The sequence below is a fragment of the Periophthalmus magnuspinnatus genome, chromosome 16 (assembly GCF_009829125.3).
Source record: "Periophthalmus magnuspinnatus isolate fPerMag1 chromosome 16, fPerMag1.2.pri, whole genome shotgun sequence".
Lineage (NCBI taxonomy): Eukaryota > Metazoa > Chordata > Actinopteri > Gobiiformes > Gobiidae > Periophthalmus > Periophthalmus magnuspinnatus.
Genome location: NC_047141.1, coordinates 30,082,836 through 30,108,027, shown reverse-complemented (window position 1 = coordinate 30,108,027; position 25,192 = coordinate 30,082,836). Strand labels below are relative to the sequence as shown.

The window sequence follows — 25,192 nt, the reverse complement described above, 5'->3', positions numbered from 1 at the left end:
AGCATTTTGAGCTTTGGAGATGTAGACAGACGAATAGTAAACACGTGTGAATGAAACAAAACACAACTCCAGGCCTGTTTTTGCGGAGATAACAGCATTATAACATGGATTAAAGCTCACAAGAGTCAATTTTGTGTAATAAGGGACCTTGATAATAGATACTCATTTAATTTAAGTATCAATGCTGAAAAAAACACATATTTAAGACAAATTTTGACCTTTTCTGAATAGTTAGAGCATAGGCTTATATCACGATCAGAACTAACACCAGAGGAATATGTTTTTGTTGAAAACCCCTCCATTGAAAACAGTGAAAATATCACTGCGGCATCAAAACTGCACTATACTGACCATCGAATCTTAGAGTTTAGTTTAAATTTGAGCATCATCACTAGAAACAATGACACTTTTGACACCGTGTCCTTGTCTGTCTGAATCCCACAAGAGACAAATCATTTAAAAAACACATAACCCTGTGTTTAATACGCTCCCAGTCCTTTAAACAGTACGCACTAAACACAGGGTTTAATCCAAATAGGTTTTTCTAGTCTATCCACTAATAAAGAACATTTTCTACCTCCCCTGCTGTCCATCTCCTCACCCTGACTGTGAGCTCTGTCAATAATTGATGATCCCCACTTGCTCAAAGGGTAACAGGTCTGGGACTAATATCTCACCCATTTCTTTTCTATAATGAAGTCTTGGTTTATAGGCTCAGACGCCGCGTACATGCCACCGGTGTAAGTTGAAGCACGTCTGCCTCGTGTGTCCGGTCTGACTGTGTTCTGTCTGTGCAGGTTACAATGGCTACACCAGTTTGGACCAATAGAGGGTTAAAGCTCCAGACTGACAGCACGCCAGAGGAAAGAGAAGCTTAAATGAGGAAGAGGTAGGGGGCGGAGAGGAGGAGCAGCGCTAGAATGATAGAGGGAATTACTTCAGCTGTAGACAGTGCTGATTTCACTGTGGTAAAGTGTAAATATGACCAGTGACACTACGGCGATGGAGAAGCGTGGTGACACAAGCTTCTCGAGGAAAAGAAGTTCGACTTTCGGAGCCTATGGGAGGTGAGTCGAAACAAACATGCACACAGATGATCAGAGGCCATTTGGAAACATGGAAAAAATGATAATGAAACTGAATTATATTTTCAGACACAAAATTAACAGTGAAAATTGATAGCTTTGTATGGAAAAATGTACAAAAAATACTTATTTTTTATTATTTACTGTAAGAAAAGGAGACTCACGTGACCTTTGAGAAATACTGAAATATTTTAAATAAACTTGCAAAAACTGATACATTTGTTTTGAAAATTGGATCCACTCCTAAAAAAAATAAAAAATCTAATTGTTTTGTTATTATTTTGGAGCAGGTACATGCAAATCTACAGCTGAATGATTTGACCCTTGAGAAAAAGTCAAATATTTTAAACAAATTTGTGAGAACAGAGCCAAAAAATGAATAAAAAAATACATTGTTTTGTTGTTATTTTGGTGCATGAGAATCTAAAGTTGAATGATTTGACCCGTGAGGAATAGTTTAATGTTTTTATTGCACAAAAACAGAATTGTCAGTTGGGAACACTGTTATGCAAAGTGTAAATACAAACATATGTTATTTGCATACATAAGATAAACCTTTGTTGGCTTACACAGGTCAAATTATATGATTATTGTTTTATTTTATGGGGAAATCTGTATAAACCTTTATCTTGTTTCAAACAGTACTTCATTCATTCAATATTCAACTTACTTTTCCTTTCATACCTACGCACACACCAGTGACATAAACTTACATTCATTTCCTGGAGACTGAACTATGATAACTATATTTACTACTTGCCAAACCAACCAACTTTTAACATGTATTTTTACTTTAACTCGTGTCACTGATCTAATAATGAAGGATTTATGTCACGGGAACCAGATTTTGTCTCTATAAATGCAGCGGTGGATGAAGAAAACTGTTTTGTTACATAAATAAAAGTACACATATGGAGGTAAATAGTTACTCAAGTAAAAGTGTCACATGGAAACATCTATTTAAGTAAAAATATTTAAGTACCCATTTAAAAAATATACTGTAAGAGTAAATAGTGATACTGAGTACAGTATAACAGGAACCATACACATCAATTTCATAATTTTTCTGATGAATTTTGTGCTATTTTTGTTTCCTCAAAATTGAAGTTTGAACTCGAAAACTTTAGTCAGGATGTTTCCACGAACATGGTAAAAATAACTCCTAAAATCATATGAGAAGTACTTTTTACTTTTCAGTCCTGTTCAGAAATGTAGTGGAGTAGAAAGTACAGATACTGCTCTCAGATGTAGTGAAGTAAAAGTAAAAAGTATCCACAGTAAAATGTACTTAAGTAGAATTTAGGTATCTGTATTTTACTTAAGTGCAGTACTTTACTACTTATACTTTGTTACTTTCCACCACTGCAAAAATGTATACAGATTTTAGGCTCCACAATGTGATAATTATGGTACATTCCCACCAAAACAAGGACTAAACTTGGACTAAACCAGGACTAAACCAGGACTAAACCAGGACTAAACTTGGACTAAACCAAGACAAGCCTGAACACTTCTTAATCTTAATCTTTGTCAATAGCGTGGACAGATCATGTGAGGATACGTCAAGGTGAGGAGTTTCATTTTTATTGCTGTTTACACGTTAACTTTGTCGCTCTCTATATAAAGTTTTACCTTTCCCCTTTTACAGACCCGAGTCCATGGGAGCCACTTTAATGAACATCCTGGACTCTCCGACCATTGAGCCCACACCTGTCCTCAGCTCCAGCAGCAATCAGAAGGTACAAACGTGCTGCCAGTAGAGGGCGCATGGACTCAAGTGTAGTTTGAATGAGGGTTAGTGAGGAATAGACTCAATACTGATACCGAAAAACACTCTTTATTCTTTAGACAATAGAGTGTGACTTTCATTAAATTAAGTGGTAGTACAGTGGTCCCTTGTTTATCGCGGGGGTTACGTTCTAAAAATAACCCCCAATAGGCAAAATCTGCAAAGTTTTTACAGTTATTCTCTATGTTTTGCAGCTGTTAAACTCCTCACCACACACTTTATACACTTTTCTCACACAGACATTAACATTTTCTCACATTTCTCTCTCGTTTAAACTCTGTCAAAGTTCAAACCTTCGTAGGCGTCTTTGTCGGTGCAGAACGTTTCATCGACATTGTGGGTTTTGTCGGGGAGAAAACAAATTGCAAACATACAGCACTTAAGAGTCACACTGCGATCCAACGTTTATGTAAATTTGGACAATTGGACAATGGTCTACAGTCCATCAGCCAATCAGGACGCAGAACACAATGCACGCTCATATGCCATAAAAAAAAAAGTGTGTAAAATTGCACTGAAACAATCCACGAAACAGCGAGACCGTGAAAGGTGAACCGTGATATAGCGAGGGACAACTGTACTGTGTTTTCTGGAGTATAAGTCAATTCTTTTTTTATTCCCATGTGTGTTATATCTGTGTAATCCCTCAGTGTCCAATAGGTTCATAGTGGTCCATGGGCGTATATTAATCTATGTCTTATACTTGTTCTAATTCAGCTCAAAATCATTCTAAAGCTTCAGGAAAGGTTCATTTCTGCCCTGTTCATGTGACTTTTTCAGTATCGATACCTGCTCAAATGAGTATCTACTTCCGATACTAGTTTTAGTATTGATTAGTGTCTGATTTTCGATACTTTTGACAGCCCTAGTTTGAATAAAGTTAAAAATAATAGCTGCTAAATCATCTCTGTCCTCAGCTTGTGGGTTAGAGCATTTTCAGTTCTGCAAGTATTTTACAAGGGGAAATTCTCTTGTTATGGTAAACTTCATACACAATTTAAAGTGCACATAGCAGTTGCGCCATTTTTATTACACAAACCTAAAGTCGTTTTGATCCACGCTGTTTCTGAATGTTTTTGATACAAGGAAACAATCTTGTATTTTGCTTTTTAAGGCAGTTTAAGTTTGACTCTTTAAAGGGAACACGTTACACTGTTTTCTGATCTATTTTATAATGTTTTTATAATATTTCCTCATCACAAACAGACCTGGAGTTGTGTTTTTTTTTTGTTTCATTCAGACATTTTTAACACACCTGCAGATTTAGGCTGTGCTCTTCTTTCAAATAGAAAAGCTCAAAATGCTCTGTTCCACCTTGTGATGTCATCGTGTGGTGATACAGGAAGTGCTCCACTGTGATTTTAAACTCCACACACCTTCACTGGAATCATTTGGATGATTTCAGACGTGGAATTGCTTTTCTCTACTGAACTAAATAAGAGGGAGCTGTAACTTGAAAACAAAATGATTAAGGACGCACCGATCGAATACTAGTATGGGATATCAGCACAGATCATAGACTGTATATATAAATGGACATAGCTAACCTGCTAGCGGCATTCTAAATAGGAAGTGATCATGTCGCACTTCCTGCTCCATCGACTCTGGCTTCAATTCACTTTCTATTGAAAAACTCAGCCCTCTCTCTGTACCTGCTGCTGTCAGACTCGTCATTTTGGTCTTAAATGTTCGTATTAACCCACTCTACATGATCCTGGGGTTCATTTTTTTTAGTTATTTTGAGGTTGTTGGGTTTTTTTTTAAGTTATTATAGGTTTATTTATTATTTTATTTTATTTTGAGTAAATTTTTTTTGAGTTATTTTGAGTTTTTGTTTGGTTTTTTTCAGGTTATTTTGAGTTTATTTATTTTTTTATTTTTATTTTTTTGTTATTTTCAGGATTTTTTTGTTATATTGAGTTTATTTTGATTTATTTATTTATTTATTTATTTATTTTTATTTTGAGTTTATTTTTTTTTTTTGAAAAACTGTGTCCTCTCTCTGTACCTGCTGCTGCCAAACTCGTCATTTTGGTCATGTTCGTATTAACCCGCTCTACATGATCCTGGGGTTTTTATTTCACTATTGTGTCTGTAAATGAACATTAATAACAGACAAATCAGGCTTCTTCTTTCCCCATAGGTGCTAGCGTTAGCAACAGGTCCAGCAGATATCCCAGTTAAACAGATAAATTGATGTAATAAAACTTTTTACTGGTTGTAGTTGTCCCAGAAAGCCTCATAATGTTTGAATTTTTATTTCTATAAGTTGTTCTGTAGGTACCTCACAGATTAATAACAGCTACATGACACATTTGCATCAGTTCTGTCTTGTTTTAAAGGAAATAAATGCTGTTTTTAGTCTCTGCTCTTGATTAATATCGCGGATCAGCAGGTACTTAAGGCCGTAGTGTTGAAATTGGTATCGGAACTGAAAAAGCTGGATCGGTGCATCCCTAAAACAGACAGAGACTGAGACTAAACCCAGAACTAAACCTGGACTAGATCAGGGCTAAACCAGGACGTTAGTGTCGACGTCATTACAGTTACATCACACGTCTCGACTCACAGTTTTGGGCTTTTATCTGTGGAACTAGAAACTGAAAGTGAATATTTTATAATTGAAACTGAAATGCCAAAACAGAAATTGAATGAAAATTAAATGTTTTGATAAAAAAAAGGTAAATTGAAAGTATGATTTTTTATTTTTTATTTTTTTGAATTTTCAGTTCTACGATTTGACTTAAAATTCAGTTCAGCCGTTTACGTCAATTGTTTTTTTTTTGTTCTGATTCACAGACATGAGCTCACACAGTTTAACACAGTATGGACTTTTACAAAGAAAGAGAAGTCCTTAAGTAACAGCACAGTTTTCATTTTGTGTGGTTCCTCTTTTTATTCTGTGTCTCATTCCTCTTCTCTCTTTTTCTCTGCCTCTCTCTCTGTCTCATGCTCCCACTCTTTTTCTTTCCTCTCTCTTCTCACCTCTTCCCCCTCTCTTTCGTCTGTCTGTCTTCCTCTCTATCTTCTCTATCTCAATTCCCTCCTCTTTCTTTCTTTCTTTCTGTTTTCTCTCCCCACCCTTTATCCTCATCTCCTTTCTCTCCCTCCTCTCTCTGCCCTCACCCCCTTTTCTCTCTTACTCTCTCCTTCACTTTCTTTTGCTCCCTCTCTCTCACACACCTCTCTCTCCCACTCTCTCTCTCACATTTCCCCCATCTCTCTCCCTTTCTTTCTCTCTTTCTCCCCCTCTCTCATCTCTCTCTCTGCTCTTTCTTCCTCTCTTTCTTTCCCTCTCTTTCTCTCTTTCCTCCTCCCTCTTTCTCCCTCTCTCATCTCTATGTCCCTTTCTCTCTACTGTCCCCCTCCCTCTCTCCATCTCATTTTGACCCCACTCTCTCTCCTCTCTCTTTCTCCTCCCCCTCTCTCCCTCTTCCTCTCTCCTCCCGCTCTCTCTCCCTCTTCCTCTGTCCTCTCTCTCTACCTTGCCCTCTCCGCCCCACCTCCTCCCTCTCTCCTCTTTCTATCGCCCCACCTCCCTCTCTCTTTCCCCTCTTCTTGTCTCCCTCTCCTCTCCACTCCCTCTTCTCTCCTTTCTCTCTCCTCCCTCTCTCTTTCTCTCCTCACTCCCTCCCCCTCTCCCTCTCTCCCTCCCTCTCTCCTCCCTGGCTCTCCTCTCCCCCCTCGTCTCCTCTCTCCTCCCTCTCCCTCTCTCCTCTCCCTCTTTCATCTCTCCTCTCTCCTCCCCCTCCCTCTCCCGCCCTCCTCTCCCTCTTTCATCTCTCCTCTCTCTCCCGCCCTCCTCTCCCTCTTTCATCTCTCCTCTCCCTTCTGTCCTCTCTCCTCCCTCTCCCTCCCTCCTCTCCCTCTTTCATCTCTCCTCCCTCTCCCTCTCTCCTCTCCCTCTTTCATTTCTCCTCCCCCTCCCTCTCCCGCCCTCCTTTCCCTCTTTCATCTCTCCTTTCTCCTCTCCCTCCTCTCCTCTCTCCTTCCTCTGTTCACTTCTTTCTCTCATCAGGAGTCAGAGTTGTTTGAGATCATTGTGAAGCTGCAGGTGAGTGACAGTTGGATCGATCGTTTTCACTGATCTGAGCTGTTGTTGTTGTTAAGATCTTCATTTGTTCTTCAGGGCAGCAGGATCGACGAGCAGAGGTGCCACTTCCCCCTCCCACTCAAGGTAAACGTGCTCCTCCCACTCAAGGTAAACGTGCCCCTCCCACTCAAGGTAAACGTGCCCCTCCCACTCAAGGTAAACGTGCTCCTCCCACTCAAGGTAAACGTGCTCCTCCCACTCAAGGTAAATGTGCCCCTCCCACTCAATGTAAATGTGCCCCTCCCACTCAAGGTAAATGTGCTCCTCCCACTCAAGGTAAACGTGCTCCTCCCACTCAAGGTAAACGTGCCCCTCCCACTCAAGGTAAACGTGCCCCTCCCACTCAAGGTAAACGTGCCCCTCCCACTCAAGGTAAACGTGCCCCTCCCACTCAAGGTAAACGTGCCCCTCCCACTCAAGGTAAACGTGCTCCTCCCACTCAAGGTAAACGTGCCCCTCCCACTCAAGGTAAACGTGCCCCTCCCACTCAAGGTAAACGTGCTCCTCCCACTCAAGGTAAACGTGCCCCTCCCACTCAAGGTAAACGTGCTCCTCCCACTCAAGGTAAACGTGCCCCTCCCACTCAAGGTAAACGTGCCCCTCCCACTCAAGGTAAACGTGCCCCTCCCACTCAAGGTAAACGTGCTCCTCCCACTCAATGTAAATGTGCCCCTCCCACTCAAAGTAAATGTGCCCCTCCCATTCAAGGTAAATGTGCCCCTCCCACTCAAGGTAAATGTGCCCCTCCCACTCAAAGTAAATGTGCCCCTCCCACTCAAGGTAAATGTGCCCCTCCCACTCAAAGTAAATGTGCCCCTCCCACTCAAGGTAAATGTGCTCCTCCCACTCAAGGTAAATGTGCCCCTCCCACTCAAAGTAAATGTGCCCCTCCCACTCAAGGTAAATGTGCTCCTCCCACTCAAGGTAAATGTGCCCCTCCCACCTGAGGTAAATTGTGTTAGTTTTGGAAAATCTATTAAAACGAACAAAAATAAATCTGTGTTGAATACATCACAGTAACAATAAAATACAAAATAACATTTAAAAAGTAATATAATTCCATTTTTAAAAATTAAATAAATACAAATAAAAATTAAGTAAAATTAACTACATTAAATTGAACTAAATAAAAAATAGAATGAAGTGAAATATTTAATTAAATTGAAAATAAAATGAAATAAATCTCCTCCTCTTCCTCTCTCTTCTGACCCCTGCCTCCTTCTTACTCCCTCTCCTCCTCCTTCTCCTCCTCCCCCTTTCTCTCCTCACCCCTCCCTGCACTATGTAACTTTTCTGCTTATCTCCATGGAGATGCCATTTCTTTGCCAGAAATGTTCCTCAGTATGTTATTAAACTTAACCAATCTTCCATTTATTCCATTCCAAACATTTTTTTTTCCTGCTGTGGTGTTACTTTTCTGTCTCTGTGGAGATATATACGGTTAATGCTGTACTGTGGAACATTCCAGGCAAAGCAACACTATCTCCCTGACAGTGTTTAAGTAATCAAATATAGATAAACTACCAAAAAGAAATGAGTTAAATGAATTACACTAGTTAAAAAAAAAACTAAAAAAAACTGTTGAAAAAAAAAAAAAAAGCTGTGACAAACACTTAAACGCCCGTGTGAACTGACACCGCCCTCTCCGTCCTTATCTGCCACTCTCCTGTTTCTATTTCAGTCTCAGCTCTTAACATTAGGGGGAGAGCTGCCACTTATCCTGCCCTCGAAGGCGGGCGGCTTCTGGATCGACCCTCCATCAGAGCGGCAGAGCGACCTGAGCCCCACCTCCTCCTCCATCCACGGAGCGGATCAGGAGAGCTACGACCTCCTGGAGAGAGACGCAGATGCCAAAGTTTACCACCATGTGTTTAGAGCAAGAGTACGTGGAAATGTTTAGATATTTAAAGTTTGAGTGCGTTTATTGAGCTTTAAACTGTTACTTAAAGCACAAATGTGACAGAAATTCAAATATTTATCATAGTTGTATGTCAGTTAAGTGTTGGTTGATCGAGGCTAGCAGTTATAGTGGCTAATTTGGAGACGAGTTTTGAGTTTGGAATTCTGACAGTGAGTATCATAGCAACCAAAGAGCCAATCCAAAGCGAGGATGTTGAAGGTAACGCCCCTTCCTGCCCGCACTGCTGGTTTAAAAGGGAGCGGGCCCTTAGCAACGCTGTCAATCAAACCTGTTGCTAACGCTAGCCGGAGAGACCTTGGGGAAAGACGGCACCTGGTTTGTCTGTTATTAATGTTTATATCTTCATTTACAGACAAACTAGCGAAATAAAAACACCAGGATCGTGTAGAGCATGTTAATACGAACATTTAAGACCAGTGCGGCGGCTAGGAGGTCCATTAATTTTATAGTTCATGAGAAGGAAAGAAGAAAAGTAGAAAAATACAAGAACTAGTGCTGAGAACTGAACAGCTCGACCTCTGTCATCAACACAGAACATTCCAGCGACAATGTTCTCATAAAGAAGACATTTTTCTAACAGGTTTAAACCTGTTTAAACTGGTTTTGGCCCTTGTTAACATTGTGGTTGCTAGGTAACAGTTGGAATTACCTTTACTTACGTGTCCAACCAGGAAGTACTTTTACCAAAACGTAACCAAAAGTGTCAAATCAGGAAAACTAGACATGAAATCCTCAATATAATGATGTGAAACAGTTTGTCAAATGCACTTTAAAGCCGCACTATGTAACTCTGCGCTGGGGCTGGCTTACACTTGTCTCGTGGGGATGTTCGCCTGGAATGTTCCACAGTATGGCATTAAACTTATCCACCTCCATAGAGACAAGAAGGTAACGCCTCGGGACAGGACACAGGTCACACTGCTCACAGTCAGAACGCACAGGTTTCAAGGTCAACACATTTAATACAATACTGTGGAACATTCTGACAATATTCTGTTTCCATGGAGATGTTATTGCTTTGCCACAGTAGGGCATTAGTTTTATCCAGGTTACAGGTGTTTTATTGCTTTAAAACACCTTGAATAACAGTGACAAAATTCCAGACAAAAATTCCAGACAAAAGCGATTACATCTCCATGGAAACAAACCAGTGGCAGACCCTCTACTGGAAAAGTTCCACAGTTTACCTTTAAAATGAACCACTTGATTTGTCGTGGCAGTACCATCACTCATTCACCGCAGTGGATCCGTGTTTGGGGTCGCTCGTGATGTCCGTTTGTTTAGAAGAAGACGAGAACAGGATTCGAGTAATATTACGGTAACATTCTTTAAGTAAACGTGATTTTAAATGTACTTTTTTGTATTTGGAACGTTAAAACATATTGTGTTGTGTGACAGGATGAAGGAGTGCTCCCTGCATGGCGTTTTCTCACTGTCGCTTTTCCCAAATATCCCGTCGACGGTGGAATTAGCGAAGGTAAAACATTTTAAATAAGGTCAATGTTGTGATAAAAACACTACGCCAACCTGTGTGTCACTGGATCTGACCGTTCAACCGATAATGTTTATGTCGAGAGCGGTATTTGAACCACTAACCTTCAGATCACTGGGCAAATACTTCACCAATTGAGCTACTATTGCCCCAGTCGTGTTTTTTAGCTAATAAAATGTAAATTTGCAAAGAAAATCATGTCTACGTTCAGATATAAAGCAAGAATCTTCTACCAAAACTTCACAAAAGATGTAATTTTGTCAAATTAATGCGATTCTTTTTCAGTTTTGATACTTGTTGAAATGAGCATCAACTTAATACGAGTCTTAGTATCACGATATACATTTTCTGATAACTCAAAATAGCTTAGATCAAATAAATATTGTTTTTAAGTCAGTCAAATGTAAAGTGTAAGATGCTTGATTCAGTCAGGCCTGAAGGGGGCAGTGTAACATCACAGTTTTTATCACTGGGGCTGTTCAGAGAGGAGGAAAACAAAAAGTACACACATGTATAAGTACTTTTTACAGTATTTTAACAGTTCTCAGTTTTCTACAGACATGTTGAGGTGTAAAGGAGCTGTATTTACCATCTAAAAATGTGAAAAACTAGTTAATTTTAAACTATTTGCAGCAGTTCAAACATAATCTTCACTTTTCTAATGTGTTACAAACATCTTAATTATTCCTTGCAGTTTATGTTTTAAGTGTTTTACAACTTTCAGACGCCAGAGTGGAGTTTTGCCATCACAACTACCATGCTAACTGTGCACCAGCATACTTCCTGGTTCATGGATAATAAACACAGATTTTTTTTTTTTTTTTTTTTTTTTGTGATCAAATTTTTATTAAAGTACTGATCTTATCTTATGAAGTACTCAGTTTTGTTACTTAAGTAAAACTACAGATACAGAGGTAAAAAGTTAAATGTAAAAATATCACATGAAAAAAATTACTTAAATAAAAGTATTTAAGTACATGTTTAAAAATGTACTTTAAGAGTAAAAAGTAAAAGTGTTGTTTATTTGTTTAAGTGTAAATGCAGTGACACTGGTTAAAAATGAGACATATTTTGGTCGACAGCAGCAATACGAATCCATTTCTTAATTTTTCTTATAAATTTAGTGTTTTTATTTTTATTTTGCTCAAAACTGAAGCTTGACTGGAAAACTTTAGTCACGTACATGATAAAAATAACCCCTCAAATCAGATGAAAAGTACTTTTTACTTTTCAGTCCTGTTCAAAAATGTAGTGGAGTAGAAAGTACAGACACTGCTCTCAAATGTAGTGAAGTAAAAGTAAAAGTACCTCTGTAAAATGCATTTAAGTAAAGCACAGATACCTAAAAATGCAACTTAAGTTCAGGATTTTACTACTTTTTCTTCGTTACTTCGCAGTCAGACTTATTATTGAGCTTTACCTTGACGTGTTTGGGCTGCAGCTGCGTCTTCAGAAATGTCTCAAAGAAAATAAAAAGTCGTCTGTGGTTTGCAGATGCTCTGTGATAAAGTGACGGTGCCGAAGTTTGACGCCGTCTGTTACCTCAAGGTGAGACAAAACCTCAGAACGAGCTCAGGGTTAGAAATATGTTAATGTCACCTTCAAAAACTCTTCTCTTCTTCTTCAGGCTCCAGACTTAATCCAGACGTTTGATGAACATCGAGTGTCTCCTAATTTTAAATTTGGTGTTTTGTATCAACGAGACAAACAGGTAAGTTACAGAATTAAGCTAAAATATGTCAAATATGATGATTTTAATGAACACTTTTTTTTTTTTTTTTAGTTAACAGAAGAGGAAATACTCAGTAACAATGAGGAAAGTGATGAATTTAAGGATTTTCTTTCGATTTTGGGAGACACGATCCAGCTCCAAGGTTTCACTGGGTAAGTTTGAGTTTTTTTGTTTTTTTATATTAGTATTATTTTGTGTTTAAAGAAGATAAAACATGATCTGATCTATGTTATAATGTTTCCTCGTCACAAACAGACCTGGAGTTGTGGTTTTTTTGTTCATTCACACTCGTTTAACACACAAACCCTGTGTATTTAGACTGAGCTCTTCTCCCAAACAGAAAACACTCTGTCATCATGTGGTGATACAGGAAGTGCTCCACTGTGTTTTTAAACTTCACACACTTTCATTTCTAGAATCATTTGGATGATTTCAGGTCTGGAATTACCAATCTCTACTGAACTAAAGGTAAAACGGTAGGTGTTAACTTGAAAACTACCACTTGATGACATCACAAGGTGGAACAGAGCGTTTTGAGATGATAAAGTGTGACTCAAACATGTGTAAATGAAGCAAAACACAACTCCAGGTATGTTTTTGAGGAGGTAACAACATTATAAGGTGGATTAAAGCTCACAAGAGTCAATTTTGTGTAATATAGAACCTTTAAACTATAACATAACTGCAATATTGACCTAAAACTTAAAAATACATACAGTAGTGACTTCCATCTCACTGTAGAAAGTAGCAGATTGTCATTTACGTGATTTTTTTATTGGCTACTGAACATTTTTAACCCCGTTTGTACGACTCAAAGTGTTCACTTTTTCATTTAATCACAACTAAATACGTTAATAATGCTCTTTAATTATCCAGCAGACTTTTTCATGCATTTTTATTTATAGATGGAGAACAAACTACTACTACATAAATCCATTAAAACATTAAAAACAGGAGCAGGTTTGAGTATAAATGTTTATCAGCAGATCATTAAAGTGCATTAGCGGCACCAAAGTCTCCAGTTTTGCTTGTTCTTGAAATATATTCCATGTTATTTTTGGGACAGACCTTAAACTTATACAGTCATGTGATCTTGTATTAAGTAAGTGACGTATGCAGGCAGTTTATGAAGTTGTCATAACGGGTGGGGTTGGGAGGACCAAAGACGTGCAGACTCGGGGCAGAGTTACAGTGTTTATTCACAAAATGGTGAATAGTTAATAGTTCATTTAACACACACGGGGAGCAGGGAGCGGGAGGCAGACCAGACAGGCGTAGTGCAGAGCAGGAACGGGAAACCAGGACCAGAACGAGGACAGGATCAGGACGAGACCAGGGCAAGCCAAGCAGGGATGTCCAGAGCAGGCACGGAGACAGCCAGGGCCGGAGCACGATGGGACCAGGGACAGGGCCAGGGAAGACCCAGCAGGAGTAATCCAGAGAGCGGGAGACAGGGCAGGAGATGGGAAGCAAGCCGGAGACCAAGACGGGACAGGAGGCAAGGCAGAGGGGTGGACTGTACCGGAGCTGGAGCGCAGAGGCAGGAGCAGGAACGAGCGAGAGCAGGAATGTTGACACACGGACGATCTGGCACCGAGTGTCTTCTCCCCGCTCCTCTTATCCACGGCAGGTGGTGATGATTACCCTGATGGGACACAGGTGCGCGCGGGAGGAGCCGAGAGTTCCGCCCAGCTCCGGGTTCAGGCAGGTGAGGGAGGGGGGAGAGCACACAGGGAGGCAGAACAGGAGCAGAGATACATTCCTCATGACAGAAGTTATCACTAAAATAAATATTGTAAGAGAGACAAAGTTCCTAGGAGTTCATTTGGATCAAATCGTGTCTTTCAAAAAGTAGACAAAAAAAGTACCGGTACACAACTCAATCTGATACAACATCTCTTCCCTAAGACGCACGAGGAACAGCCTGACACTAGAGGGCACTGTCACATGTTTTAATGCCATAATCAGGCAGTAAAGGCGCTCGATAAAAACCCCTTCGTTATCACCACTGTCATATCTTAAGTAAATATGAAATGTTCATGTAATGGGTATATGGGGTAGGGATCCGGGTAATAGTGCTAAAACCTTGAGCTAGGGCAGTGCTTCTCAATTATCTTCTATCAAATTAAAACAAGCAGTTTAGGAATTTGGTACACCACTTATATGATGCTCAGAGCTCGCCGGTTTAAGTGACATTCACAAAGCGGGATGATTGCTGTTAATATTTGACACGTTTACGCTGAAAAAACTCCAGCGTCTTATCAGCGTGACTGAGGTGTAATGAGGCGTCTTAACTTATTTGTCACACTGTCCGCTGCCAACATTTTCAGACACAGCAGACACTGGTCTGTCCTCGAGTCCCACCAGAGTCAGGGTGAAGCCAAATGCTAAACACTCTTCTTCAGACTTCCTCGTCTTACTTTTTGTGTGACTTATATCTATACAGAATATAGTTCAGCACACAGAATCAAGCAATATCATGATATTTTAGCTACTTTAAGCATCATTAAAACAGTGCGACGTCACGTTCACGCACCCTTTGGCGACCCCTGCTCGGATCCTTCAACAACCTCCCAAGGTCGGACCCTGACCAGCTAAGTGTAAGAAAGTGTGGAGACTTACCTCACAAAATTAAAGTCCTCAGAGAACCAATCTGCCAACTACTAAACTTTGTGTCTAGTTTTAAGTAAAGGAGATCGAGTGTCAGGACAAGAGTGAGATGCAGTCAGTAAATGTCTTTCTTTTAGGCGTTTTGTTGCTCAAGAATCAAGAATGGGCTACGGATGCAGGAGCGTCAATATAACTACAGATATAGCATGAGAGTATAACAACCCTTTACATCCAAAACACGGCAGGTTTGTCGTATAGAAACAGGTTCAAATGAATTCCCAAGCGATGCAGCCCCCGACAGACTACAAATGCATCCCCTTGAATTCACCCTGCGAACGATGAAGTAGGTAGCGCAGAAGCTGATCCTAGCTCCACTTCTATACACCCCGTGATTGGGTTGTGAGTCATGCAATACCAAATTAGCCAGAGATTGAGCGACCTGCAGCCCTGATCGAGGCAACACAGAAGATATCAATGAGAGAGAGATGTGTAGTGTCCCCCATCAAAACTTATCTCCTGTGGCTCTTAAAATGGGCACAGCTTATATACAGTTTCAAGGGACTTCCCAGATTTTGAGAGCCAATCAAATTTCAACTGTGAACATGGCCTGATCCTAAAGCACCTCCCACATTCACAGATATGGTTTGAGGGACTTTCCAGATGAACTGAGAGCCTGAGTTCATCTTGAACTGAGCCTGAACTTAGTTTGAACTTTTGAACTTTGTTTTAAACTTCAATTTAGAACAAATTTAAATCTTTAAATTAATTTGAACTATAGCCAGGGCAAGTAGAATAATTTAAATCATCAAATAGCGATATTGAAATCATCACCTTGTTATTACAAGCACAAGCAAAAACAAAACATAAGAGTAAAAACCATCAAAAATTATTAAAAGACACATGAATATATGACTGGAAATGCAGCTATTGAACTTAATATAAACTCATACAACAGCTGAGCACTCTTACCTGAAGGACAAGAAACTATAAAGGACAATCTCACTGTAGCTAACATGTTCAACGACTATGACCATCTCAGAACTGTGTAACCCATCGAACACAGAGCAACCTGCGACATCACTTGCTGGCTCTGTCGGAAATTGTGGCATGTGGCCACAGAGGAAGACCACTTTCCACTCAGGTGGACGTTATAGATTTTTGTGATGTGAGTGAAGACAAAGTCATTAACATAATTTCATCACTTTCAAACTCCAGAGCAAAAGACTCTTGGGGACTTGACACACTTTTCTTAAAGAAGCATAAGAATATTTTGGCAGCACCAATTATGCACACAATTAATCAGTCGTTACGTGAATGTGTGTTTCCAGACTCCTTTAAAACAGCTATTGTGACACCTATTTTTAAATCAGGAAATCGTATGGATATCAAGAACTATAGTCCTATTAGTGTGCTTCCTGTGGTCTCCAAAGTCATAGAAAAAATTGTTGCGAAACAACTTATTGACCACCTCAACTACAGAAATATGTTGCATCCAATGCAATTTGGCTTCCAGTCAAAACACTCCACGGATACAGCATGTTGCTATTTGCTTGAGGTGATCAAGTCCAGTCTGGACAAGGGAGGGGTGGTTGGGGCTATTTTTTTGGATCTCCGTAAGGCATTTGACACCGTTAACCGTTCAGTGCTGCTGACAAAAATGCTAAATTTTAAACTCTCAGGAAACACTGTCAGTTGGTTTCAATCGTACTTGGCAGATCGTCACCAGTGTGTAAGGATAAATGACAAAATCTCTCCATTTACTACTTGCTTAGCAGGCGTGCCCCAAGGGTCCATTCTGGGGCCGTTGCTCTTCAGATTGTACATCAATGACCTACCTTCTATTTGTGAAGATGTAGAAATCGTGATGTACGCTGACGACACAGTATTCCTTACACACGGTCCCGACTCAAATTCTGTCACAGCTAAGCTATCTGTGGCAATGGTAAAAGCAATAGAGTGGTTTAACAAATCTTTCCTTACTCTGAATACTGAGAAAACTGTTACAATGTACTTCTCAAACAAACAAAGTCAAAGTGTATGTCCAAATATTTATGTGAATGGTTGCAGGATTAAAAATGTCGAGGAAGTTAAATATCTGGGAGTCATATTAGACCCTACCCTTAATTTTAAAAAAACATAATGAAAAGGTTTGTAATGTCTTGAAATTCAACATTGCTAACTTCCAACACATTAGAAGCTCATTATCATTAGAAGCCGCAAAATCTTATCTCAATGCTATGATTATATCTCACATTTTGTATTATATTTCCTCATGGTCTCAAGACAAAATAACAGTACTAAATCCTCTTAGATCATTGCATAATCAGGCGTTGAAAATCCTCTATAAAAAGCCCAGACGTTACCATCATTGCTACATATTGGACAAATTTAAAATATTAAGCTTTGACAACTTGATCAGGTTCTCTGATATTCGACTGGTACATAAAATCTTGCATGACGCAGCCCCACCCCCACTAAAGACCTATGTACAGCCTTGCTCACAACTAACAAGCAGAGTGTTAAGGTCCGTGTCCAGGGGTGACTGTAATGTTCCTACAAGAAAGTCCGCTTTCTCTCAATCTGCCTTCTCTTTTAAAGCCATCAAGGAATGGAACGGGCTTCCAGAAAATCTTAAGAACATAGCAGATTATCACAGCTTTTCATGGGCTGTTAAAAACTGGCTTCTTGACCATCAGTCCTGCTCACACTAACTATACCAGACGGGTATTCAGCCATCAGATGTTACCCTCGTGGGTACCATCTGATGGCCACTAGATTACCAAATCATGAATGTTATTGTACTGTCTTAGTGTCATATTACTGTCTTGTTTATATTTATAATACCAATAAGGTACAGAGCTATCAGATGTTCCCCTCATGGGTATCATCTGATAGCGACTACACTGTATTTATTCTGATATTTGTTGCATTTTAATAACTTGTAGTTTGCACTGTGTATTGAAAATTTTGCACACTTGTACATTGTCTTTTGTATTGCACTTTTTATGTGAATTGTTTTTAATGTTTGTGACACCAAGGACTACAGATGGAAATTAGCATTTTGCTAAATCTGGTGCAGCCATCTTTTTAATGTATCTGCACATTGTCCTTAATAAATAAATAAATAAATAAATAAATGCGAAATTAAAGGTACAATAGGGTAAATTCATAAAAATAGCAAAATAAGCATATATGATTTCTAATTAAACATTCTTAGCAAGTTAAGTAACTCAGAAATCTTGTTCAGTCATATTTAACAGATCAATTTTGTATAACTGCTACTTTAACTATCATAGCATCATTAGCAAATCAAATATAAAAATGAAAACAAAGCCATCACAAGTACACGTTTAGCAAACAATTTGGCATTCACTCAATATCATGATATTTTAGCTACTTTAAGCATTATTAAACAGTGTGACGTCACGTTCACGCACCCTTTGGCGACCCCTGCTGGGATCCTTCAACAGAACCCAAACTGCACAGGTCCAAACAGATCCTCGGCTTTTGCTCTGTCGCTTTTTCATTTCAAACCATCAGAGAATCAGCTCCAGACTCTGAAACTGTCTGTAGAGCTGAATAACTTTACGAGAAATTTGAAAAAAGTACATTTTAGATCATCAAATGTGTCGACATCAGTTTGGTTCATTTGTTCTTTTGTGTTTCTGTGTAAAAACCTGCACATATTTGATTTTTATGTGTTTGGACTGAAGGAAACATCACGTACTGGACATTTATTATATTTTACGGCTAGTGTCAATGATGAACTCTGGTACAAACATCTTTTTTTGTAAGATGAATGAATTTGTACGCGGTCCCTGACAAATAAAGACTAAAGAAAGAAAGTAAATTCATTTTATACAGCCTTGTTCTCGTCTGACAGATGCGACGGCCAGTCTACTTTTTCATAGAGTGATGAGTTTTAAATTCATCATCTGTTACGAAACGAAGGACCGAGTGAAACGGGTTTAAAGTAGAGGCTGAAGTCTGTGTGTGTTATATCTGTATGAACAGCAGCGGTGACAGTAGATCTGTTGGTCGTGGCTAGAGACGGATCTCCCATCATGCATTGCGACCGTGTGAAGAGCTCAGTGGGGAGGGTTTTCGAGCAGCGACGACTTTGTGTGTGATTTAAAAACAAAATCTGAGGAATTAACACATATAGACACTCGGGCTGGGTGGTTAAGAAGTTGCCGATATGAAACATCCCTCGATACATTGGCCACGATACGATACACATCTCGATAAAATGCACTGTCGATTCAATACAATACGATACGATATATTTTAAACCGATTCGATATGATTCAGTGAAAAATAAAGGCTTTCGGGACACTTAATGATCAACCCCATTTTCACAAAAACTAAGCATTCATTTTATTTATTTAGCTCCCATTTATTGAAGGTGAATGAACATAACAGCGCGTTTTGTTTTGTGCATTTTACCAACTAGAAAAACACATCAGACTGTTACATTGGCCATTGTATTTCTCATCCACAGTTTATACGAGCTCCACATTTACATTTAACAGGGACATGTGCAGTTTAACGACTCTGAAAAATCACAACGTTTTTACTAAATCACATCTGCGACACTAAAAGTCTTTGTTAAACCAAAGTTAGTATAAAATAAACCTATTTTAATCATCAAAACAGTGAATCAAAATGTCAAATGTTCCGGATAAACGTTTCTTTCCTCTAAACAAGCCACACAAATGTAGCACAGTGACAGAATAATTTGGAAAAATATACAAAAAAAATACTCTTGGTGATATGTCGATACAGCAGCCCACGATATCGATACTGTATCATTAAATAAAACAATACGATATATCGATATTTCTATGTTTTTGCACACTCCTAATCGACACTCAAATAAACTGTTCACTGCTTCTTTAAAACGACTTGAATTCAGAATATGGATTGTTAAGAAGCTCAGTTTGTGGAGCGTTTGTCCACTGATCTGAAGGTTGGCGGTGCAATTCCAGCTCAAACAGATGAGCACTGTTGTTGTGTCCTTGGGCAAGACACTTAACCCCCCTCGCCCTCAGTGTTTGTGCACAATGGGTGAGTGGATCCTTTGATGTGAAGCTCTTTAAAGGTGGAAAAGCGCTGTATTAAAAGTTTTACTATTTACCAATTTCTTCTCTGTGACTCAGTGAGATATAAGATTTGTTTTTGTGATAAAATGATTTGATTTTAAAGTGTTACATCATGATTTCACCCGTGTGTCAGGTTCAGAGGAGGCCTGGACGTCTGCCACGGTCAAACAGGAAGTGAAGCCGTTTACACGTCGTTTCACGGTAGAGAAATCATGTTCCACGTCACCACCAAGCTCCCGTTCACCGACTGCGACCCCCAGCAGGTCAGCACCTCTTTCACCCCAGACACGTCCAGTATTATCACTTAATTTAGCGTAAAGTGTGAATTTGATTTTCTTTTATATCTCCAAAGTTGCAGAGAAAACGACACATTGGGAATGACATCGTAGCGCTGGTTTATCAAGAGGGACGGACCCCGTTTCTCCCAGACGTGATCAAATCCCATTTTTTGCACTGTTTTGTGGTGGTTCGGAGCGTCGCCGGGGGTGATGGAGGGAGTGGGCGTGGCTATCAGGTAAAAACACACGCTCACACAGGAGGGACTGGATGGAACAGTGTGTTTTCTGGATAAAATGGTTTCAAATGAATATCAAATCAAACTTTATGAGCACGATTAATCAAAACATTAACCACAGAAAAGACAGGACTAAAGCGTGAACAAAACAAGTCTACATCTGGACTAAACAAGCACTAAACCAGGACCAAACCAGGACTAAACTAAGACTAAACCAGGACTAAACTAAGACTAAACTAAGACTAAACCTGGACTAAACTAAGACTAAACTAAGACCAAACCAGGACTAAACCTGGACAAAACCAGGACTAAATCAGGACCAAAGCAGGACCAAACAAGGACTAAACTAAGACCAAACCAGGACTAAACCAGGATGAAACCTGGACAAAACCAGGACTAAATCAGGACCAAACCAGGACTAAACAAGGATTAAACTAAAACCAAACCGAGACCAAACCAGGACTAAACCAGGACTAAACCAGGGCCAAACCAGGGCTAAACTAGGACTAAACCAGGACTAAACCAGGGCTAAACTAGGACTATACCAGGACTAAACCAGGACTAAACCAAATTATTCGATTCTGGTGAAAAGTTCAGGCGTCTTTGTTCTTCAGACTAATTTCATTTTCCTTTGTTCAGGTTTCAGTCACGGCTCGAGACGACGTTCCGAACTTTTGCCCCGTTCTCCCAGACCCACCAGTGTTCAGAGATGTAAGAAATATAGAAAAAACACATCATTTTGTCTTAATTTTGATATGTATGAAGTCATATTTTTCCTGTTTTGAACTTTAGCGCTCACTTTTGAGGGAATTTCTTCTCACTAAACTCATCAACGCTGAGATATTGTGCTACAAAGCCGAGCAGTTCAGCCGACTAGAGGTACGACACGGAACTAAAGTGATTGAATTCAGAATATTAATGTAGTTGAATGGTTTTAATTATAGATTTAAGATGTAAGTTTATATATGAATAAAAATTGGCACCAAACCTGGAACTAAACCTGGACAAAACCAAGACTAGAACAAGACCAAACCAAAGAGAACACAGCCTCCAGATGTTGTAGTTGTTTTAAAATAACTTTACTTTTTGCTTTTAATACATTCAGTTCTTAGTATTTGCTGGTGTTGGCTCATGGTTTACTTTATTACAGTGGTCCCTCGTTTATCTCAGGGGTCACGTTCTAAAAATAACCCATAATAGACAAAATCCGCGAAGTATCAGCTTTATTTTTTACAATTATTCTCTATGTTTTTGTCTGTAAAACCCCTCACCACACACTTTATACACTCTTCTCACACAGGCATTAACATTTTGTCACATTTCTCTCTTGTTTAAACACTCTCAAAGTTCAAACCTTGTCTTACCACCTCAAAAATTGTAGGTGTAAAACAAATTCACTCTGCTTCTGGTATAAATTAATAGACTGGAGAATGGAGTCTGTGGACAAGGTCTGCGTCTGTATCTGCTGTAACAAAGAACAAACCTTTTTCTGTATTTCAAAACTCACCGGGCTTCACAAATAGATCACTTTTCATGTAGAATTGTAATTTTTCCACAACTGTAAAAAGTAAAGTAATAAAAAAAAGAAAAAATGTAAATATTCAAGCAAATAAAAAGCAAACAAAATAACCTATGGTAAACTGAGAAATAAAAAATAACAAGATTCATGTGTCTAAAAACTGGTGACATAGGTCTTTAAAAACGAGTGACAAAATTAGAGACATGTAAAACAAAACAAAACCATGAGTGTCTCAAAATAAACACGAAAAACAGAATCGAGAGACATAAAAACAACTAAACTAGAGTCTGGAACACGCAAAGTTACACACGGAGACAAACGAGTGACTAAAAACTAAATGAGACACAGACAGGTGTGTTCTGTTTCTTTAAAAAGGGGAGGGGCTGCAGGTGAGACACACGATTGGCCAGGTGGGAAAACAGTCGTCCAATCACCAGCGAGGACTCACACAGACAGGATTACACGAGGAAATGGACAGATTCAAACGCTCAAAACTTGGGACAGATACTAAAAGGGAAAGAGAATAAGGTTTGAGACTGTAATGTGAGTGTTTTGGCCAAGAAAACAACAAAAGTATTCATTTTAGGGAGCTGGAATCGCACCGCCAACCCGCTCAACCAACGATGTTTACGTTGAGAGCGGGATTTGAACCAGCAACCTTTAGATCAGTGGACAAACGCTCCACAAACTGAGCTTCTTAACAATCCATATTCTGAATTTTAGTCGTTTTAAAGAGCCTAGAGACGACGCAGCAACGCAGTGAACAGTTTATTTGTGTCGATTTGTGTTAATTCCTCAGATTTTGTTTTTAAGTTGCGCACGAGGTCGTCGCTGCTCGAGACCCTCCGCACTGAGCTCTTCACACGGTCGCAGTGCATGATGGGAGATCCGTCTCTGTCGGCTCAGCTCCCTCAGACTGAAGGCAGCAGGACGGGCTCTGAGGGGACGGGGGGCTTCATAGAGAATTTCAAGGTACTTTTATCTTTTGGTCCACATGTGTTTTAAAGCTGTGCTGTGGAACTTTTCTGGTGGAGCGACTGTCACCTGTTTGTTTGTCTCCACGGCGATGTAGTTGTTGCTTTTGTTTGGAAATTTTAAAAGTCTCACGCAACAAAAATGTGACATGAAAATAAATAGTCGCTCAGTCTGGTTACTTAAGTAAAAGTAAAAGTACATATGCTGGAGCAAAAAATACTCAAGTAAAAGTATCACAAGAACAAATCTACTCGAGTAAAAGTAAAAGTACAGATGCTGGAGCAAAAAATACTCAAGTAAAAGTATCACGTGAACAAATCTACTCAAGTAAAAGTAAAAGTACAGACACTGGAGCAAAAAATACTCAAGTAAAAGTATCTACTTAAGTAAAGTATTAAAGTACCTGTTTAAAAATGTACTTAACATTTGTGCTAAATTTTGTTCAACAGAAACAATTTAATCAATCGTTTTTCCAGCTTTTTTATTTGTATATTTTTGTTTTGCTCAAATTATGAACGTGTTAAAAATAAAAATACGCCCTCAGCCTTTTCAGAAGGTCTCAAACTACAATAAAAAATACTTTTATTTTTCAGTCCTGTTCAAAAATGTAGCGGAGTAAAAAGTACAGATACTGCTCTCAAATGTAATGAAGTAAAAGCAAAAAAGTATCCACTGTAAAATGTACTTAAATATCTAAAATTTACTCTTAACTAATGTACCTTACTACTTTCTACTTTATGCTCCACCACTGCGTCTAATGCCATACTGTGGAACATTACAGCCTAAAGTGATCACATCTAAATGGAGACAAACAGGTGGCAGATCAAATATCAGTAAAGTTCCGTAATGCTCCTTTAAAACGCCATGATCCTGTGTTGACTCTGTTTAAATGTGTTTATCAGAGAGCCATCAGAGTAAGGAGCCATTCGTTTGAAACTCTCGGTGTGCCACGAAAAACTGGAACTTCTTCACAAAAACACAAGGTAAAGAAATAATTATTACTGAAAATGTTTGTATAAAAATCAAAGCTCAAGCTAATACGGCTACCTCCTTAAAAACAGAGCTGGAGTCGTGTTTTGTTTCATTCACACATGTTTGAGTAACACTTTATTATTAGTCTGTCTCCATCTCCAAACCTCAAAATGCTCTGTTCCACCTTGTGATGTCATCAAGTGGTAGTTTTCAAGTTAATAGCTCCTTTTTAACTTTAGTTCAGTAGAAATTGGCAAAGCTGAAATGATCCAATTGATTCTAGTGAAGGTGTGTGGAGTTTAAAAACACAGTGGAGCACTTCCTGTATCACCACATGATGACATCACAAGGTTGAACAGAGTGTTTTCTGTTTGAGAGAAGTGCACCAAGAACTAAATATGCAGGTTCGTTTGTGTGTTAAACATCTTAATATGGGCTTTTTAAGCAACTCCAGGTCTGTTTGTGACGAGGAAACAACATTATAGATTATGTCCTGACTCTTTATTAATCTTATATTTTAACAATTTTCTTTTACAGACAGAGAAAGACTCCGAGAGGTACGTCACTCGTCATGAACCAAACTAAATCTCCAAAACCTTTGCTATAAGCTCACTGATAATATTTTGTTTTCAGTGACAGATCTTCAGCGTCTCTTTCCACAAATTCAGACGGACTGGGACCAGAAACCAAAGACCACCCGAGTCCTTAAGACGAAACATAAAACACTACAGATCTGTGGTTTGTTTGGCGTTTTGTTGAGCTGTAGCTGCTGTCGTCGTTACACATTGACTCTGTGGATGTCCTGTATGTAAATAGATGTAAAAGTTAAATTGTATAGTATTTTACTGATATAGATATAATTTAATTTTTTTTTTTTATAGTTTATAGTAAAGTGTGACGCTAATAAAACTATTGGAGCAACATCAACAGACTGAACTTTATTTATGGTAAAAAATGAATGTTCTGACCTGGAACTGCCCACGGAGAAAGATTAACGTATTTTACAGACCATAAATCACACTTTTTTCATTGTCCGGGTGCGACTTATACTCAGATGCAACTTATATATGAAATTATTATTATTTTATTTTTTGTTTTATTTTTATTTTTATTTTTATTTTTATTTTTATTTTATTATTTTGCCCTCTCCGGGTGGGTGGTGAGTCTTTGCCTCGAGTGGAGGAGTTCAAGTATCTCGGGGTCTTTTTATATTTATATGTATTTTATATTTATTATCATTGTATTAAAATATATTATTTCACATCTTCATTATTATAACTTTACCTTTAAAGATAAATCGTCTCTTCTTGGTCTCAGATTTTGTAAAATAAATTTCCCCCAAAAATGCGACTTATAGTCCAGTGCGACTGGACTCTATGGAGATAAGA

General features: G+C 38.9%; 2 protein-coding genes across 2 annotated transcripts in view; one reads left to right on the top strand and one right to left on the bottom strand.

The window, feature by feature from the left end:
- zyx (zyxin) overlaps nucleotides 1-25,192 on the bottom strand; it is a 282,791-nt gene that overhangs the window by 219,782 nt on the left and 37,817 nt on the right. The window lies entirely within an intron of this gene.
- On the top strand, nucleotides 870-24,528 carry rap1gapl (RAP1 GTPase activating protein-like). Its single transcript, XM_033980501.2, has 19 exons — nucleotides 870-1,067; nucleotides 2,623-2,652; nucleotides 2,734-2,824; nucleotides 6,893-6,928; nucleotides 7,004-7,051; nucleotides 8,649-8,849; nucleotides 10,109-10,206; nucleotides 10,287-10,365; nucleotides 11,875-11,928; nucleotides 12,008-12,091; nucleotides 12,164-12,264; nucleotides 19,958-20,087; nucleotides 20,177-20,338; nucleotides 20,978-21,049; nucleotides 21,131-21,217; nucleotides 22,671-22,829; nucleotides 23,735-23,815; nucleotides 24,342-24,361; nucleotides 24,438-24,528. Exons 1-19 carry the CDS (start codon nucleotides 982-984, stop codon nucleotides 24,511-24,513), a joined length of 1,695 nt encoding a protein of 564 aa, XP_033836392.1. The 5' UTR covers nucleotides 870-981; the 3' UTR covers nucleotides 24,514-24,528.